At 36.1% G+C, this 21,340-nt stretch overlaps 3 protein-coding genes across 5 annotated transcripts in view; all 3 read right to left on the reverse strand.

Annotated features, from left to right (window-relative positions):
* LOC114476589 (ankyrin-3-like) overlaps positions 1 to 3,800 on the reverse strand; it is a 170,055-nt gene extending 166,255 nt beyond the window's left edge. The window contains exon 1 of the mRNA XM_028468292.1: positions 3,673 to 3,800. The gene's annotated coding sequence lies outside the window, so the exon portion shown is untranslated. The remainder of the gene's footprint in view (positions 1 to 3,672) is intronic.
* Positions 3,801 to 6,039: 2,239 nt separating this feature from the next.
* ubac2 (UBA domain containing 2) lies at positions 6,040 to 14,615 on the reverse strand. The gene is made up of 10 exons (XM_028468645.1): positions 14,456 to 14,615; positions 14,085 to 14,209; positions 12,570 to 12,689; positions 12,345 to 12,451; positions 11,859 to 11,982; positions 10,923 to 10,970; positions 10,586 to 10,694; positions 8,813 to 8,955; positions 8,060 to 8,206; positions 6,040 to 7,007 (listed from the first exon to the last, which is right to left on the reverse strand). Exons 1-10 carry the CDS (start codon positions 14,484 to 14,486, stop codon positions 6,900 to 6,902), a joined length of 1,062 nt encoding a protein of 353 aa, XP_028324446.1. The 5' UTR covers positions 14,487 to 14,615; the 3' UTR covers positions 6,040 to 6,899.
* A 5,930-nt stretch (positions 14,616 to 20,545) lies between these two features.
* Positions 20,546 to 21,340, reverse strand: part of dachc (dachshund c) — a 31,308-nt gene continuing 30,513 nt past the window's right edge. For all 3 annotated transcript variants that reach the window (XM_028469607.1, XM_028469608.1, XM_028469606.1), the window contains exon 11: positions 20,546 to 20,901. In XM_028469607.1, coding sequence (XP_028325408.1) covers positions 20,864 to 20,901 — 38 coding nt within the window. In that variant the 3' untranslated portion in view covers positions 20,546 to 20,863. The remainder of the gene's footprint in view (positions 20,902 to 21,340) is intronic.

Genomic DNA, 21,340 nt, shown 5'->3' on the forward strand with positions numbered 1-21,340 from the left:
GTTTTTTTAAATAACTAACATTCATTATATAGAATGATATAAGTCTGTAGGCTCTTACAGTATGATACTACTTTAAATGTGCGTGTGTGTGTATTTCAAATAAATCAATCTTGCTTAGTAAAAGTTCTGGTTTTCTGTCACATTATGTCAGATAATATAGGTAATCATGTTATAATCAGTGATTAAAATACAGCCAATTTACTACCAGCGGCCTCCCTCATTGTCTCCGTTAGATATTTATGACAAAATATCAACTTAATATCAATAATAAATGACAAAGTAAAGTGACTATAAGAATTTCGTCCACTTGTTTTCAGGATCATTGGCAGGAGTGTATAGGTTCAAGTGAGTAACTTCATGATATTTAGACTAATAATAATAAGTCTTTGGCTGAGTGTTTATTATACAGAAGCTGTAGTTAAGGACATTCTTATAATAAAGTAAAACAACAATTGAAAAAGATCATAATTTTGGTTATGAGTTATAGGATATGCTGCATCTTTAAGAAATGTCTACATAAGCCTACACAAGGGAGATTTTACAATGCATCTACGCTAAATAATGAAATAGTACCAATAATGCTGATACTTGTCGAGCTACTTCAAACAATAGTTGTAGTTTTTCCATCTGTGCATTGAAAATTTTGAGTGAAAGCAAATTGTCCTCTATTTGACAAAGCTTGATTTAAAATTGATTCAGGCAAACAAATGATGTTATTATTATTATTATGATGTTATTATCTCATTGAGCAGCGGTCTGAGTATTATTAACATATCAGTGGGAGGCATTTTGTATTCTTGCAATCTACAGTGCGGCAAATGATTATTTAGTAGCCACAGATTGTGTAAGTTTTCCCAACTAAAAAGACGAGGTCTGTAATTTTCATAATAGGTACACTTCAACTGAGAGAAATCATTAAATGATTTTTAAAGAATTGTTGTATAATGGTGCAAAAAATAAATATTTGATCAATAACAAAAGTTCAAGTAATGTTTCCACCCACATGCTTCATAGTGAGTATGGTGTTCTTGGGATGCAACTCTACATTCTTCCCCCTCCAAAACACGGGGAGTGGCATTTATACCAAAAAGTTTTATTTTGGTCTCATCTGACCCCATGACATTCTCCCAATCCTCCTCTGGATCACCCAGATGGTCACTGGCAAACTTCGATGGGAACCTCTCGGTCACTGCAGGATTTTAATCCATGACGATGTAGTAAGTTACTAATGGTAACCTTTGTTACTGTGGTCCCAACTCTCTTCAGGTCATACCAGTTCACCCGTGTAGTTCTGGGCCTTCATCATTTGCACCCCATGGAGGTGAGATCTTGCATGGAGCCCCAGGTCAAGGGACATCGTCAGTGATCTTGTTTTTCTTCCATTTTCTAATAATTTCTCCAACAGTATTCACACAAAGCTGCTTGGCTATTGTAGATTGGCTCATCCCAGTCTTATGCAGGTGTATAATTTTGTCCCTGGTGTCCTCAGACAGCTCTTTGGTCTTGGTCATGGTGGAGGTTGGAGTCTGACTGTTTGAACTTGTTATCTGTGTAAAAGACACCTGTCCACACCTTCAAACAGGTGCCAATAATACAGGTAATGAGTGGAGGATAGAAGAGCTTCTTAAAGAAGTAGTAACACGTCTCTGAGAGCCAGAATTCTTGCTTGTTTGCAGGGGCTAAATACTTGTTCTAAGCCAGAATTTACAAATAAATTCTTTAAAAATGTGATTTTGTAATTTTTTTTCCACATTCTGCCTCTCACAGTTGAAGTGTACCAATTAGGTAGGACAACTGACACAATCGGTGGCTGACAAATACTTTTTTGGCCCACTGTAGAACTACAGACTCAACGATGGACAACAATAAAAGATCCAATTGTTGTAAATTTGTGACATTTGTAAATGTAAATGACAGCAAGTAACTCCAGCGACTACAGCTGTTGGTCCAGCTGTTTTGGTTTTCCTACAGGGATACCTGGCCTGAGGCGGTACCCCAACAGGCTTTTCCAATTGCTACTACTGGTGTGTTTCTAAAGCAGTGGCGACGAGGAGGCATACAAATGATCATGCAGAAGCATGATGAGAGCAGGCGAATTGATGTAATGCATCCCCATGGCAACCATACAAAACGGCATGCACTCACCATGGCAACCGAGTCTGTGAGGGAATAGAGCAGAGACGGTGCTAAAGCCGATGATGGCCTCTGGGTGTTGGAAGTGATACATGCAAGGGACCAGCTCAGCATCACCAGCCACATCTGTCTCACTGAACCATCAACAGTCATCTTAAGTGTTTACATTTAATCAGGAAATACTGTCTTTATCACCACAATACAGCAGTAAAAACAAGTACAAATCTGAGAAAACGAGCATCTACATTTTTACAGATTAATTTATGACATTTTTCATTGCTCAATAAATCCAATGCCAGACGGTAAAACCTTTTGCCTTTTTAATGATCTGGGCTTAATTTACTTTGCTTCTACCGGTAGTTCTCAATATGAGCTTTATTTGCTATTAACTTTATAGTTATGGGTCTAGTAAAAGAAACGTATGTGGCAAAACAGAAAAGAAAAATCCCCATTGGTACAATAAATATGCTATTCAGCTTAACTAAAAGCTATTTAATGTGACTTTAGTTAGTAATGTCACTTTATGATTATAGTACATGTGACAAACTTAAGGCCCAGGGGCCAAATCTGGACCTTTGGAGCATTCAATTCAGCCCGCAGGAGAAAATAAAAACATGAATCATTGTGTCAATATTTCCAGTGAAAACTAACTAAATTCTTACAAAATCTTTTAATTTTCCTCAAATTACATAACATTTTCCTCAATTGAATATAAATTGGTCACAAATCTAGGAAATTTAAAATGAGGATTGTGGCCACCCTGAGACACACCTGTGCAATACTGTCAAATCAGCATTTATCTGACATGCCACACATGTGATGGATGGATGATCTCACAAAGGAGAAGTGCTCACTGACAAAATATGGTTCACAAATGTGTCTAAATGTGAGAGAAAAATAGGTATTGTGTGTATAGAAAATGTTCTAGATTTTTTAGTTCAGCTTATTAAAAATGGGAGCAAAAACAAAAATGTTGTTTATATTTTTGTCCAGTAGACAATGTATTTTACTTTACTGGCGGGAATTCATATGAAACAAAAGCAATTGCATTCAAAAAAATAAAATAAAATAAAAAAAATCTGCATTACATCAAAAACTTGTTTCCATGACTATCAAACCAATCTCAATTCATTCATGTCAGAAAGTGAAATATACTCTAAACAGGCAGATAAGCATAGATTTACTTCTACAACTAACTTAGAAATGTAGCAAACAACTTTCAATAGGAGAAGAAACACTGACAGAGAAAATAAACCAGCAATAATGACCAAAATTCAAACAAACATTCACCTGCGTAACACTAACCTGTCCAGCTGCTCTGCATTGGTTAAAAGAGGATTACATTTGTGCTATACTTGGTGTTGTATAATCACTAGCATTGATGTTTTATTCCATATGAACAGACACTCAAACTTAACTTACTTGCAGAGGCGATGTAAGCCAAATACAAGTCAATATTTCTCCACCCTGACAGCGGTTCTATTCCCTTTATGTGCAGAGTTAGTAGAGCAGGCCTGTAATAATAAAGTCACAGCTTACCTGAGATGACAAATAGCTCCACAAACTGCTGAAATACACAGAAGCTCTGAGGCCACAGTCTGAAAGTAATAACGATTTTCATGTCAGACGACGAGAATGTCCTAAATGTAGCACGCTTCTTCTTCATCATCATCATCATCATCATCATCACTGTGTCCTTTGATTAAGAACAGCTGCGTGCAATTAAATATTTGCGAAGCAGTTAAAAAACGTGCTGACAGTCTGCCTTTATTATTGTTTTTATTTATTATTACCAATGGTTTATCAGCTCGGACAATAAATCAGTGAAGCCTTTAACAGCTTTGTCACAAAAAAAAAAAAAAAAAAAAAAAAAAAAAAAGCGATTTATTTATTAATTTAGACTGCCAATAAAAGCCTAGGTTAATCCAATCTGTGTCACCATAGAAACATTCGATAAATCTCTACCATTAAAGGATCAAACTGAGATGAAATGTGAAAATACAGACTCTATGTGTGTGTGTGTGTGTTTTATGAGCAGGTTTGTCAAGTTTTGCATTAAAATGTGACTAATTTCCACCGAACAGCCTGATAGCTATCAGTCTGTGTGTGTGCGCGTGCGTGTGTGTGTGTGTGGGGGGGAGAGCACGTGGGTGTGGCACTGACTGGTGGTAAAAGTCAGACTCGACTCAATGTCACCACCTTGTGGCGAAAATAAAAATTCCCATCATTAGAATTTAGTTTTCCCACAGATGCCTTTCCTCATTTAATTATATAATAACTCTTACAGTTGGTGAGTAGTTGTATGTGTGTTACTGAATGGCGGAAATCACAAATAAAGGCAGAGAGTGTCACAATAATGGAACCTCAGTTTTATTGTGTAATTACAATTTAAGTGTAATGTACAGCATATATGTAGTTTTAATATAAATTATCAGTGGACTACTTTTCCATCACGAAAATGTTTTTTGTCTTTTCCAAAAGGGATTTTTGTAAATTAATTTTGAAAAATTAATTGTACAAAATTTGTAAGTAATTTAATTTTTTTTAGTAAAAAAAAAAAAAAGTCATTTTGATCCACGTTATTTAAACCTTTTAGGTGAATAATAATCTTAACTCAAACAAGCAGGTAAAAACACATGTTACACAAAGAATCGTAAACTGCAGCCAGCACGACTAGAGTTGGTCAAATACTCCATTAATTATTAGAATACTTATTGTTTTACATTTTCCTCCAATGATATTTAACTTTTTCACTGTGTGTCATTTAAATTTTGTTGCTCTTAAATTGTATACTAATTTGTTAAGGACAGCAGTGCTAATGTTTACTGCTTTTATACTGTTATGTTAGCTCTAAAAATATGTACTTTTTCTATATACGTCTTCTATTACATTTTCTAGGACATGCTGTGCATAATTTTCAGATGTATCTTTTCCTACATTTGTGTCTTTTTCAGCTTTTACAATCTGGAATTAATTAATGAGATCAAATGAAAAAAGAAAAAAAAATCAACTGCTTAATCGACTCCATCCAGCAGTTTTCATTGAATAATTTGGCTAAATAATAACACTTTTATCCACAATGCAACTTCAATTTCAGATAAATCTAATCATGAATGTGCCTTTTTAAAATTGTATGCGTATAATGTTGCTCCAGGGTGGTACATTTTAGCCTGAATAAATTTTGGTACATCGCGTTCAATCATCCACTGTTGTAGGACAATTGTTTATTATCCTTAAATGTTGACGCATTATTTTGTTTTTCAATTTGTAAAGTGCTTTTCCTCCTCTTTTATTGGTAACTGCTTTAACGATACCCAAGTCATGCAAAGTAATTCAGCTTTTTCCTATTTCCCCCTTCATAACTACACTGCGTCACTAATGGTAAATTATCACGAGAGATTGTGTTTTTTTAAATCATTTTTGTGCAAAGTAGGTCAAGCTAAAAGCAGCTTTTTTTTCAGTTGCTACATCTTCAGCGTTTGATGAAATGGACGCATTAAATCATGGTACCGCAAAATCAAGATACCATCTTTTTTTTTTACAACAAAGCATCAGCACATTTTAAAAATCAGGGTTCAGTCATGTGGATTTATTCACAGATCAAACAGAACTCATTTCCTTAAGAAAGTTGCCCATGCAACAACTCCCTCATCACAATTGACTTACAAACACCAAAAAAAAAACACTTTAATTTCATATGTAATATATTATTTATATTATTATGCACAAAATATAAAACTAACATCTGTTTTTGACATCAATACATAACGGCAGCGACTCTACATCTGCACAAAGTGGTTACTATGCAGTGCATTGTTTCCATAATTTTAGTTTTTATGTTATTGCATAAAAGATAAACAGATGGGGTTTTTTTTTTTTTAAGACTGGTTATGGTTGAAATAACTGTACTGGCAGAGATCTGTTGAGATGACAAGATGTGTGAAACTTAAGGGCGTGAGTGTGTGCATGTGTCCGTTTGAAGGGAAAACGGCAAGGAAAGTGTGTGATTCCATCTCCTTCGTGCATCGATATGTGCGCACAGTTGAATCAGAAGACTCCCAGTCCCTGAGTTAACCCACTGAAGCACAATTACAGCTCTGTGTCACACCAACATGCCAAGAAACATTAAATCGAGGCTATTTCAGTCACGTGTGGAGCTTTGTTCAAACCTTTAGAGCAGAAATGGTTTCTAACTCACTGCTGTCAAAGAAACAGCAGTTATACTCAAGTAAAAAGAGACTTTAATACTGAACAAATCTGCTTGTCTTTAAGACCAGGAGCAGAAAAATGTCAATATCAGTCAGTATTTCAAATTTCTTGTTCACATTGCTTTTTCCCCCATTAGCCTGAGAATGATTACAGACTCTTTTTCAAAGTGTGGACATAATACATTTTTTTCGTACTCTGCAAATATTCTAAGATTTAGCTTCCAAAAGACGACAGCTGGTGTGATCTAACTGCTGGTTAAACACTACTTCCTCCGATCCAAGGAAAATGTCATTTCTAAGATGAGCTGGAAACTTCTTTTGATTCATGCCATGAGAAAGAGCTACGACACACCTCCTCCCAGTTAGCATGCTGCTGAGCTTATTTCAACCAATAAGCAGCAGTGACACAGTTGGCCAACTACTTGTACAAATCAACATTTGTCTTCAACTCTGTCGCACTCCCACCCCCCAATTTAGTTCTGCCCTATTGCTTTGGTTGCGTGTTTTCAAGGATTCATATCACTGTTCATTTCGTTTCCATCCTATTTCTCTTTTCCCTCAGTGTTGCAGTAGGAAGTTAGTTGCCATGTTGATGTCGTTGTTTGAAGCTCTGAGGGCCTCGAGGGCGTCCATCCTGGAGAAGCCCATTTCCACTAATCGTGCAACCTGTGGGACAAAAGAATGAAACAGCTCGTTTGGAATAAAAATGTCACATGGAAAAACAAAAGTGTGAATATAGAAGGGTTGGGGTCAATTATATTTTTAGTTACAATCACAATCAATTTTCAATTATCCATGTTCTATTACAATTCAATTTTGATTCCAGTGACCACAATTTTTCCCAATTACAATTAAATTACAATTATTTTTTATCCTCAGAAAGTTAATTACAATCACGTTCTCAATTATTAAAGGTAAATCACAATTACTGAGCCTGAAATAAATAACCCAATAAAAGTTAACCTTCTTCTTGTGTTAGCATCTTTTATGTTAACAGATACTAAAATAAGCTGTAACATAATGTAAAATCAATTATCGATCATATCTATTGGTTATCTTGTTAGACTTCCTAATAAATGAAAATATAGGTTTTAATATTTCTGGTGTGGGTGTCTGAGCCTTTTTTCTGTCAATATACTCATCGTTTTCCCTTTTTTTTTTTTAATGGCAAAAGTTGGGAAAGCTTTATATGAAACATATTTTAATACATACAGTATGTGTAAAACTGTACATGGAACTGTAACATGGTTCCCCAGTTTTGCATTAAAACATAATTGACCATTTTTATAATTTTTTATGGCAATTACAATTCCAAATTTAATGGTATGAACTCAATTACAAATTCTAATTACGCCATAATTGTAATTAATTAAGTTTCATTCGTTTATATAGCACACATAAAAAAAACAAAATTTAAGGTGCAAGGAGGGAGCGAAGTCCAATGGGATTGTACAAGAGCTCCGCCCCTTTCAATAAACAAACAATAAAGCCTAATAAACACTTAGAAGATCATGAGGGGAAAAAAATGCACAATACATTTTGATATAAGTTGAAACTAATATATAAACAGATTGTAATCATCAATTACAATCATAATTGACCACAACTCTGAAATATAGTGTCAAATCTAATTTACTGTAAATGAATTATTGAATTACTAATGGTCCGATCAGCTGTCAGAATATAAAGATATGTGCAGATCTAAAACCTGCTCCCACCTGATCCTCTGCAACTGGAGAGCTCTCCAGTACTGGTTGCTGTGTGGTCTGCTGTGTCTGAGCCTGAGGGTGGGGCTGCATGGGGGGTCTGTTCTGTCCTCTGTGTCTCAGGGAAGGGAAGAGTCGTGTCCACTGCAACAAGCCTGACTACAAACACAATATATTAGTATTAGGGCTGGGAATTGATTAAAAAAAAAAAAATCTACCTAATTAATTAGAGACTTCTATATTAATTACATAACAATATTTGACACAAAAAGCATTGTTTTTCAAATTTAAATGGATTTTGGTATATGACTGAATCAATGAGAACAATAAATGAGCTTAAACAGCAAAATTGTGTTTATTATTTGTATCAATGAGTGCGAACATAATGTGCAATATGAATAAAGAACATTATGACTGCATTGTTCACAGGGGACAAGTAAGCTATAAACTTTCTAAAACAAATGTGTTTTTGCGTATTAAAATTAAAAATCAGCATTAAGTACAGTATATTCCAGAGAAGCGGTAACTGAACAGTGCAAAATAGGTAAAATATCTGTGACGTGAAATAAACAGACTACCTGATGAATTTGGTGTGAAATTCTCTTTCTGCGTAGCAGTTCATAAGTTAGTTACTATATATAATAATAATATATATATAGTAAAAGCACTAATTAGTACACAATGCCGAAACATCAAGCTAATTAAAGCAGTTGAATTTGTCCAAGTTGAGAAAAGTCACATGACTGTCTGTGTGTGTGTTTATACCTGTGGTTGTTGTCTGCTGTTTCTTCTGGCTTCATTGTACTGAGCCAGTAGCAGCTGTTGATCCAGCATGTCCATCCGTTGTTGCCTCTGGATGTCCAGAGTGGCCCCCATACCCAGAGGAGTCTCACTGCTGGGCTCCGAGCCTTGGCAGGGACAGATTCACACATTATTCCTTTATTTTTTCGGCTACAAAAAGGCTTGACTGTTTTCACTTCTCTGTAAATAAAATGATCATTTTTTATAAATATACTTTCGCTAAAATGTGCCGTCAATTCTAAAGGTATATGCCAGATGTTTTAATTTTATTTAAAAATTTTAATTCAACCCCAGAAACATTTTTTCTCTAGAATTAGTTTTTCATTATTAGTTTTTGTTATACGGTGTAATAAATATCCGATGTTGATATCGGATATCGGTCCGATATCAGCCAGAAAACGAAAATTGGATTTTATCGGGCTGCATCTAAAATCTCTGATATAAGTGCTCTGATAAGTTTTTGTCCCCACCGTATACTGACAATAAAAAAAACCGAAGTGAACTTGAATTGCTGACTATTGAAGGTTCTAAATAATCAACTGGGTGTTGATCTAACCATATAATCATTGCTAAAACCATTGCTTAAGGCAAAGACAAGTGCAGCAGGTAAACATGTTCTGTTTCAACATTTTGTTGTAATTTTCCACTCTGAACTATTGCAGCCACTCACTTTTTTTCCTGGAATGGCCAAGGTCAATGCCATATATGGCATTATTGAAATATTTGTGTAAACAGTTAAAAACTCACTTTCTGAATTACTTGAGATGTCATTTGTAACATTGTGATGTTGTTGAATAACATGTTGAAAACATTATAATGGCTCAACCACACTTTATGTCTGTATTAGTTATTGGAGTCAGGATACACACTATCACAGTGACTGGGAAACGGATGACGTAAGTGAAAAGCATAAATTAGCCCTGCTAATTTTGCTCAAGACTCGGTGTTGGGCATTTTTCTTAGAAGGGTGTGGTTGAGCCCGAGATCTCATATTGAACTGCTTCCTGCACAACAGGTAAAATAAAAGGTCAAGTAAGAATCTGAACTGTGATCCTTTCTATTCACGAACACACTGGAATAAGAATACATTTTATTCCAACACAATTGTTCTCTGTTTGAGTAACATCACTTGATCAAGCCTTTTCTAACATTCCACAGTACAAAATAAGTAATAAAAGTATGGATGATCCGTACTGATCCGGATTGATATCGGCCAATAGACAAGGCTGCACTATCAGTATTGCATCGGAAGTGAAAAAGTTGTATCGGGACATCCCTAGTGATAAATACAGAGTAGAATGCACAAAGTGTCTAGATGCACCTGCTCAGATATTTTTATATTCCATTTTTATTTTATTTCTTTCTTTTTCTCTTTCTTTTCTTTAAACCATTTCATTTGAACTAGATTTATATTTGAGAAAGTGAACATTTTGAATAAATAATTTTGAAATTGTGTCTGGTAAAGAATAATAATAATAATAATAATAATAATAATAATAATAATAATAATAATAATAAAATATATACATATATATAAAACATTTAATCAGTAATTTTTTTGATCAATTTCTGGACACTTCAGACGACTCCGTTTTAATTCCGGGTGACCTTAAGGTTGAAAAACACTGGTATATGCTCATTCCAGCAGTGCATGAATGTCCTAACTTTAAATCAGAATGATGAAAACAGGGTTAAAATGATAAAGAAAGACTAGTTTAGAGAAAAGGATGCACTCACTGGAGAAGACAGGCTCCAGTACATAACGCCCAATGTTAGCCATCCAGGCAGGAACAAAAAGAATTTTCTGTAACCGCAGGAAATTGGTGTAGTACAGTCCGCCTGAGATCTGAGGGAACACATTTATACAACATAAGGACGTAGGAGGAGAACAATTATAAAATGTATATTATAAAAAAACCTTCACTGAGCAGTTCAAAACTAAAATACTGTATATTTAGGAAGAAACCAGAAAACTGACAATTTGAATTTTTTGATAATATTTCATTCAAAATTGTCATTCGTTATGTTAATCCTCAACATATCAAAAAATACTAAGAAGACTTGATCTGCTTACCAATCCACTGAGTCCAAGGAGCCACATGAAGGGGCCAGAGGTTAAGAGCTGCAATACAAGACACAAAGAAATACATCAAAAACACACAAAACTATTAGCTCACTCAGTGCCATTGATGAGATAATTCGTCATTTACGTTTTTTCACGGAGATTACGAGAAAACACCTTGGCAGAGGTCCCTCATCAATATCTAAGCTGTAGTGTGATGTAGTGAGCAACTGGTGCCCTGAAGGTGGCAGCAGCGCACCTTTAGATGTGAGATTAGCCACTGATGCTACTATTAGCTAAGGAGGAAGAAGCAAGGATGAAGGAGGTTAAGGTGCTACGGAGTGATATTGTTAAGTATTCAGCAGTTCACAGCTCCACATACTGACACAGAACATGTGTGGACCTGAGTGGATTATCTATAATATATAATGTTGTGATCGTGAGCTAAAACCATCAACTAACTCCGCTAAACGGGTCATCACTGCGTGTCGGGAGAAAGAGGAAATTGCGTCTGTGTGATTGACGGGGGAGCAGATACAAAATACAGTAAATAAAACAATAAACTGTGATCCAGATAGCAAAATAATAAAAATTTTGCCATCAAAAGCCTTGTCTCAGTGTTGCTATTTTTTTTGAGAAGGAAACAAATGTTCAGATTTTATAGGTTTCAATAAAGCAAAAAAAAAAAATTGCTTCAACGTCACTGAAACTATTTGTGTAAAACTTACTCTATTCAACTGCTGATTACGGCAGAACGAAACAAGCCAGAAACACATTTTATTTTTTTTCTGATGAAAGTAGAGGCTTCAATCTTTCAGAATCTGGTGTCAGATTTCAGATAGTCATCCTACAAACAACTGTCACTGAGGGGGGTAGAAATTCAGAAGAAGGCTGTCATTGAATGAGTTAAAAAAAAAAAAAAAACCCTCTAACAGAAACTGAGCTTACCTGCAAGCCTACAACGTAAACCAAAGACTTATTCGTGATGTGGATGTGACCCAGGACCTGGGTCACAGGCATTCTGGGGATGGACAGGTAGAAAGGCACAAAGAGGGAGAAGACTGGAGCGAGCCTGGGAGTAGCGGAGGAGAAAATCAGGAAGAGTTTAAAAATATAAAATGGATTTAAACTAACATTTACAATTAATAGAAAAGACTAAAAAATCTTAAATATTTCATGTCTTTAAGCAGGTTTGGATGTCTTTATCTAATATGGAGGTGGATTTAACACGTGTCACACTCCACTGTGATCACATCGTTAAATGTAGGGCAGGAGGGATTTTAAAATACTCAAATCTAAACGATGGAGGTAAGAGATTGGATTTGAGAAACATGTGAACATAGATTATATACAGTACATCAAATTGATTGGTTTAGAATAGAAATGGCTTTGTTTAGTCAGTGCGGTACATGTATCAATATCAATGCTACTCACAGTCCTGAAGGCAGTTCCTCCACCTCATAGTCAAACAGGAAGTGGAAAGCCTGGGCCAACAGGAAGTCCATCAGCACGGAGAGACACCAGGTGCCAAACAGGAAAGACTGAACATGGAGCAAAGTGATATAAAGCAAATAAAATGACTTTTACCAAATGTTTTATTACAAACACAAAGTCGAAACTATAAAAAAAAAAAAACTTAAGTAAGAGTGCGACACTCACAGCAAACTTCCTGGTGCCAAACCTCCTCTCAAAGATTCTAAAGTTGTAAATGAGCAGACAGCTGCAGAAGGCATCCTTTACATCCAGGAAAACCAGCCTGCCACACAACAACCTCCACACCTACCGAGTAACAATATAGAAGAAAAAATTATTTATCCTGGATTCAAGAGATTGTTTTGTACCAAGTTTGCAACAGTCAGGCATTGATTGGAAAAGACTGACTGCAGTATGTACTTTAATTCACCCAAATGTTGTTTTATTCTTTTTAGAGCTAGCTTTAAGGAATATGGAGAAGTCATGCAGGAGGAAAATGGGTTTATCAACAACATCATAGAAACAAGCATGAAACTGTCCAAAAAGTATTGGTGCACCACTGAAACTAATAAACAACAATACAGCCACACAGTGAAGTGCTTTTGTTACATGATGATAGATGATGACTTTATTTTAAGGCGTCCATGTAGCTGCCTGGCCATAATAAGACAGACAACACTCTCTGTGCTATGCTGTTAATCTTTGCTGTTTCAAATTTGTAGTGATTGCACTTCTGTACTGAATTGCTTTACTTTGTTATAATCCTAATTACAGTATGTGCTTGAACATGTGGCAGTCAAGAGGAAAAACACACAGAATCATGAGCTCCATAGAGGACCAAAAAGACCAAAAAAGATGTCCCAGCACAATGACGTGACGCCTACATTTTCAGCCCATCTGCATTTCTTTCACTTAGAAAATATGTTTAAATGCATGTAAAGATACCATATACTGGTATGTAGTAGGTCTCCTACATATGCATTAAATTATTATTTTTTTCAATTACACATTTGTAATTTATTTTGTTATTTAAAGTGTCAAAAGTATTTCTATTTTTTTTATTTCCATCATGATAATATTCGTGCAAACTTTGTCTGATGATGCCCATTTTGTGAAATATCATGCAGTGAAAATCCTTGACCCGTCCACAATTATGAAATAAATAATAATGCATTGGATTTTATACTGTATAGTGCTTTTTCAGACTATCAAAGCGCTTTACATTGATGTGCATTATTCTTTTACTCCACACAGTGGTGGTAAGCTACTACTGTAGCCACAGCAGCCCTGGGGCAGACCGACAGAAGCGAGGCTGCCATAGTGAACAATCGGCCTCTCCGACTACCACCAACACTCACTCACTACATTCATACTAGGCAATGTGGGCACAACGACAATGGCTTGGATAAGGCGGGATTGGAACCCCCAACTCTTGGACAACCCACTCTACAACTGAGCCATGCACCTTAATTTCATAAGAGATTATACAAGGAAGAATATACCATATTATATACTGTTAATTTACTGATAAATGTTTCTCTATCCCCTGCAATGTGCACATGTGCCCTTACATGTACACGTACCTCGGGTTGGGAACCCCTGGAGTAGATAAACATTAAACTATGAAGTGTGTTTACTCTCTCCCTGTGGTCATACAGGGTTTATTACCAGTGTGACCCACATGCTGATGGTAGTTCGTACCTGGTGCTGCTGTGTAACGGCCTGCAGGTTGTACACAAACAGATGCTGGTACTTTGGCAGCAGGAGGAGCATCACAGTGAGCCCAGTGAGCACCAGGAGGAGGCCTTTACACAGAGGAGCCTTATCTGCAGACGAACACAAACACAAGAATAGTTTTTATTTTTATAACAACAGTTTTAAGGTTAAACTGTAGAGCTGGAATGTAGCTGCAGTAAACCGACACGGACTAATGTGAATGAATGACAGTCATGCTAAGCTAACAATAGCTAGCTCCTCTGTAACCGGTGAAACGGCCACAAACAGCACTGTGACGAACCAGCTGAGATAAAAAAATATATATATATAAAAAATCACCAGTTTGTGATACTTACACGTGCCACGAGAGCCCGTGCCGGTAAACATGATGGTCAGCTAAAGGTGTTATATCCAGAAAAGCCTATGAGCAATGACTGAAGGTAAGAGTGAGACTAAATCACGGACATAAAGTTGATGAGGGGATCCATGCTGCGGCCATAGCGGAACCAGGGAAGGACTCTACTACGGAAAGCCGAAGGGACCAAAAAGTCTCGTTAGTAAGTGGAGATGACAACATCTCACCTGTTAGGGGCGCTGTTGTTCTGTGGACAATAGTATCAAACTCATTTTTGTTTAAGAGCCAAATCCTGACCAGTTTGATCTCATTTGAGCCCCAGATTATTATACATAGAGAAAACAAGCAATTTCAACATTAATGTGACCTAATTTGTACTTTCATATGTAAATGATTAGTATGTGACAATAAGTGACAGATTTCAGTCCCTGAAGGTTCTTCACTATTAATTTCCTTGATTTTTTTCCCCAATCATTATTTAATTTGGGGAAAGTTAGTGGAATATTTTGGAAAAATAAATGCAAGATTTTCTGTGAAAACTGAGCCCTGCAAATATTGTGGAGTTTCTTTGAATTTGTGTATTTGGAGGAGCTGAGATATCTACAATTGAATTATTTGGTCATTTAGTTCATTCTTTCACTGTCACTTTTGGACCAAATTGGATGCTCCAAAGGGCCAGATTTGGCCCCCATGCCTTGAGTTTGACACAGATACTGTTGAAGGTAATTTGAAGCTTGAACTCACAAATTGAGCACTTGTTTAAGACTGTAGGACCATAGGGCAAAGAGCGCTTAATGTCAACAAAACGCTAATATGGTAATTGTATCCATCCATCCATCCATCCATCCATCCAACCATCCATCCATCCATCCATCCATCCATCCATGTTCCTAGCCTGGTTGCCTGGTGATCACATCTAATGCACAATGATAGACATTATCCTATAGGGCTAAATTAACATAAATGTTTTCCTCCAGTATCTGGGGAATATCCACAAGATCAGGGGACACATGCAAATCTGGATGTAAGTGAAATTGAACCCACATTATCTGATTGCCCAGACATAGTTTATTAAATTATTAGTATCATTATTACATGTAGTAGTAGTAGTAAATTATTACATTATTTATTGAGTTAAAATATGTATGAATTAGGGATGTACAATATTTGCTTTTTTCTTTTCCATATCCAATAATGTCGATGAAAATTTAAATTTCCCCTCCTTTAGGTCACATAACATACATCTCTATGCAAATAACAGGTTGTGTATTGTATTGATGCTGTATTCCACAAATCCTCATCATTCGCTCAAAATCCGAACATCTATTCAACTTTAGTTTTGGAAAAATAGCCATATTAATTTTTCACATCGGTTTTTCCATATCGGTCGAATTGGAGGTTTATTTTAGAGAGGATTTTCAAGACAGCCTCATAAATTACAGCAGCTACTTGTATTTGGAGAAGAAGAAATTATTTGCACACATACTTGGGGATATGCAAACTGCTCAGAAATGCCAGTAAAACCATCAATCCTATAGAGCTGGGAGGCAGTATCCCTAAAGGCCTCACTCACTACTGCACGTGTAGGCGACTACATCGTCATTTAACACAAACGCACTCACTTAGATGATTGGAAATACAGAAAAAAATTCAGTAAATGACCAGTAAAAGTCATACCTGAGTGTTTGGAATAGGATTTTGGGGAAAAGCAAGAGTTTAATAAAGGCAGTGGCTATCTGTACGGTTGCCGTGTCAATATACTGACATTCTATTTGTATGCAGCACCGCTATTTGGCCAGTTTAGGTCACATGATAGCCATTGGCCAGTTTAGGTTGCGTGACTAACACTAAACCTAACCCTAACCCTAAAAATCATTGTGATATTGGGTTATAACCTAACCGTAAGCCTAAGACGCTACGTACTTGTATTTTGGTATCCATACCAATAGCACCGGGGGTTGCCTGTACGGCAACTGTACAAATAGACACTTTAATAAACATAGTTAAATTTGTCCCACCTTACACTCTACAGCACGTGTCAAACTCAAGGCGCGGGGGCCAATTCTGCCCCTTCAGAGCATCTTACTCGGCCCGCAGGAGAAAGTAAAAAAGAATCATTGTGTAAATGACCAAATAATGCAGTTCTAAATTGTTGTTGAAAGAACTCTAAATTCTTCCAAAATCCTGCACTTTTTCACAAGTTATTCCACAAAATCTCGCCAAATTAAATAAAAAGTTATCAAAAAATAAATAAGCAAAGGACATTTAAGTATCTGTCACTTATTGCTTAGTCGTTATTGATGCTTTCCATAATGTGTGTCTAATTTATAAATGGAAATGCAAACTTGGGCACATTAACGTTGAAATTTACCAAACCGGTCCGTATTTGGCCCCTAACTAAAATGAGTTTGTCCCACCTTACACTCCACAGCCTCTTTCAAAATCTTTGTTTCTTTGTATGAATCTGGCAAGCAGATGAGTTGACTAAGCAGTTTTTTTTTTGTTTATGCATCAGTATTCAACAAATTACTAAATTAACTTATTACAGGAAATTTAGGTTGATGGCCAGATGCATAGGCCAGAATCTACTCATGTTAAAAGGTTTCACAGCTTTTTAAAAATTCTTAATGAGTCTCTGAAGTCTGAATTGCAGGACTTCTTTCTTATCTGTAGTTACGACCACAGTGAGGCCTTCTTTCCCAAATCTAATGTCTGCAGCACCTGCAGCTGGAGTTCAGCATCCCATTCGTGGATGTCAGACATCATCTTACCCATCATGCCACCCTGCTGTCTGTCTTATGAAGCTCAAACCTGAACATTCCCACTAGGCCCAGAAGCACAGGTGTAATCATGTCTGATCTTATACGTCTTGTCATCTTTGACTCATTTGCACAGTGTGTGATACTTATTTATGGTTTGTGTTTGAGCACATGCAGCACAGTATGAGGCTTGATTGTCACAAAGTCTTGCGGTCAGCTTTCTGACAGAGTGGTAACACCGTTAATTATCCCTGGGACTTTGTGCAGGAAGTGGCTATACATGCACAAAGTTCAGATTAATGAGTTTTTCTTATGGTCCTCTGGCCTCACTTGTGCTGTGTCATATCTCGTCAGGTTCCAGGCTGCGTTTTGCTGAGATCCTGCTTTGTATTTCATTCCACTCCTGCAGTGGCCAACTATACATTTGAAACGATATGGTGAACAGCTGTCTAATAGTGCTGAATTTCCCCCCATCATCAGGACATGCAGGATAGTGTTAGTTCCCGTCACTTATTTCCCAGCCATTAGGTCTATTTGGCTGGATGTGGTCAGATGCGACTGCAGTGCAGAGCTCGGTAACAGCTTGCTAATTGTGTTTCAGACCTTTTCTGTCACTGATGTAAGAGTGAGGTCTAAAAAGGTTGCTTTGCCCCTGTTCTCAATCAAAGATAATCAGATTAAACAGTGCAGAGATGTGTGCAAATGTGTGTTTGTGTGCGCTCGCCAATAAAGAGACTCCAGATTTTTAGACAGCCTTGACTCCTGCTGTTTGCTTTGTTCATTAAGAGGAGATGAGCAGATGGTTTGCTGGTCTGTTGTGCAGAGCACACATGCAGGCAGGCACACACACACTTTTGGAAACACACACACATACATACTTGGTCCTGTCACCTCAGCTTTATCCTCCATTTATCTTTTCCATTACACATTTCTGGGCAAGGCAATGAATTGTGCGGGACTTGTGTTCGCACGTTGCTATAGACAATAAGACCTAAAAAAAAGTGAAGCAAAATTAAGTTGCGTAACTTCTTTTTGTCAAAAGCTGATGACTCATTCACACATTTTTTTGTGTAACATTGCTATTCAGTTGTTGGATGCTCAGTGCTTTTAGCACAGGTATTGTTTTAGTCCTGCTTTACATTTACACTAACGTCATAGGCGGAGTTAGAGAAAAGAATAGAATTAAATATAAAGACTGTCTCGAGATACACGCCAACCACAATGTGTGTAATATACAATAATGCAAAAAATATTAAAAACATAATTGATAATGTTGACTACAAAAATTGTGTTGACGTTTCGTTTAATATTGTGAATACATTTTTGCCGCATTACCATACATGAACTGCTGGGTACAGTGTCAATTCACCATTTACATTGTGAAGAAAAAATTGCGCAGCAAAAGAAGAACCAACCTAAAGTCTCAAAAGTTTGGGGCCATTTCACTGAAAATACTATATATTCATATATATATATATATATATATATATATATATATATATATATACACATACATGTATGTATATACTACACACCTGATGTAGAACTAACATTCAATGGCTTCACCATTTACATTGTGAAGAAAAAATGTGCAACAGAAAAAGAACCAACCTAAAATCTCAAAAGTTTTGGGCCATTTCACTGAAAACACTATATATACTACACACCTGAGGTAGAAATAACATCTGTGACATGAAACTAACAGTAATATGTTAGAATCAAAGCAGCAGAAAGCTATTTTATAAAATAGCATTTCAACATGGTTTTGTAGCCTTGAAAGGAAGAGGATGGTCACATGACTTGAGCTTTAATAAAAACAAACAAATTAATTCATATATTTTGTACAGTAACTGTGTAAAATATTTGTATATTATTTACATTATATTAAGAATTGCATTTTCCCTCCCCGCAAACTCTGCATATGACTGAAGTGTTTTAACGAGATGTGGAAAACAACAAAATTAAAATGTTACAGGTATTTCCTGTTAAGTTCCAAAGGTCTAATACTTTGAAACAAGCAGCACCTTTTTTGCTCTTTGATCCCTCTTCACATATTAACACCTTTAAGCCCATCATTAGTTTAGTTTTGCATGCATTTCAAGATGATCCACTCCACTGCTGAACAGCTCTGACCTATTTATCTCTATAGGTGCAGCAGGGATGCTTTTATAAATAGAAAATTCTACTTTAGTTACAATGGATTGATCCAAACAGACGGCACCTAAAAACTAAGTCACACTATTATATTCTATATTAACTATATGGTTTGAGCTTTTGCAATGCTTATATTTGAACAACAAAGTTAATAAAATCCCTTTAAACCACGTGTCAAACTTAAGGTGCAGGGGCCAAATATGGCCCTTTAGAGCATCCAATTCGGCCTGCAGGAGACAGTAGAAATGAGCCAAAATTGACAGAAATGACCAAATACTTCAGTTACAGAAATCTCAATTTCACAAATTTTTTATCAAACTCCACAATATTTTTATGGGCTCACAGTTTTCCCAGGCTTATATCATGAGTATGGAGTCAATTTTAATTGCAAATTGTGGAAATAGCAAAAGTTTTTCATTAATCTTGCAATTTCTCACAATTATAGTCTTCACAAAAAATTGTCACCCAATCTACAATTTTTGAAGTGAAGATCCTGCAGGGACTGATATTGAGAACTAAAATGATGAAATTGTGTTAAAATTCCTTTTTTTCTGCCTAAAATCTGGGGCCCACTCGAGATCAAACTGGTCCATATTTTGGTCCCTGAACTAAATTGAGTTTGACACCCCTGCTTTAAACATTTAATGAAACCTTATAATGTTGGCAAATTTAAACCAAATTAGCAAATCTTTCAACAAATTATATAAACTGTGATAATTTTGTTAATAAATTACCTTCAATTTTCCCTTTTCTTTCCAGAAAACATAATAAAAATGTATCCAGTCACAGAAGAAGGTGATTTAGCACCTACCTATCATTCTGTAAACACAAGTAAATGTATTTTTGAAGGTTGGACTGTAGATATAATCCTATTTACTTATTCTATAAGATGTTTCTAAAACTTATTTAAATGTAAAACAGAATAATTGCACACAAAAAAAAGACAGAAACACTGACACAAGTTAATAAAAAGGACGTATTGTATTTGCCGTATTGTCAAACTGCACTAATGCATAACATACACAATACAAGTTAATCGACTGTACAACATGCCATTATGTTTTCTGTTTTTTATGATAATAAAAACAAAACTGCTGACTATATATATGTACACCATCCATTCTGTTACAGTTTACATTTCTCAATTGGTGCCAGAAAAAAAACACACGAAAAAAATGAACAAAACAATCGACATCTGTGGTCATATTTTTTCTAAGATCTCAAAAAAGCTTTGATTGAATGAATAAAAGTCAGTAAAACAACAACAACAGGAAGACGTAGCCGTACTACTGCTGATGAGATTTGGTGATAAATGCAATAAATTAAAAATAGAAGAAAATAAGGAGTTCAATCGTCGCGCTTGTGGGACGTTGATGTAGGACGGAGTCGTCTCACGGAGGGAGGTGGAGTATCCCAGAATCCACTGGGGTTGACTTCTTTTTCTTCATAAATGAATGGGTAGATACACTCCCAGCCAGGTGTCCGTTTGTCCGTCTTCAGAACATTGCTTTTGTTTGCAGGAACACTCTGCCGTCTGAAATCAACACCCAAACACAGTTTGATGAAAGATGACACGAGTTGCAACAAAGAACCTTAAAAATTTCCTGAAAAGCCTCAACATATTAAAGCACCTTAGCTTGATTATTCAGTTTATGTCCATTTAACCCTCCTATTATCTCAATTATTTCAAACCCTCCTATTATAATAGGAGGGTTTGAAATAATTGTGGGCTACTTTTCCTAATTTGATGGGTACAATTGACTACGCATTAAATTATCAAATTTTTTCCAATATGCTGAACACATATTGTACGTATTTTGTGTTCCTCTGGGGTCAATTTGACCCCAAGCTGTGTTAGCTGTGTAAAACTGTGTGTAACGCATGTTTGATCTTACACCCCAACACCTGCAGGTGAAGAGTTGATACTTTTGAGTTGATACATGACATGAAGTGGGGAGGGAGACAATATTCTG

Source organism: Gouania willdenowi, chromosome 15 (genome assembly GCF_900634775.1).
Source record: "Gouania willdenowi chromosome 15, fGouWil2.1, whole genome shotgun sequence".
NCBI lineage: Eukaryota > Metazoa > Chordata > Actinopteri > Blenniiformes > Gobiesocidae > Gouania > Gouania willdenowi.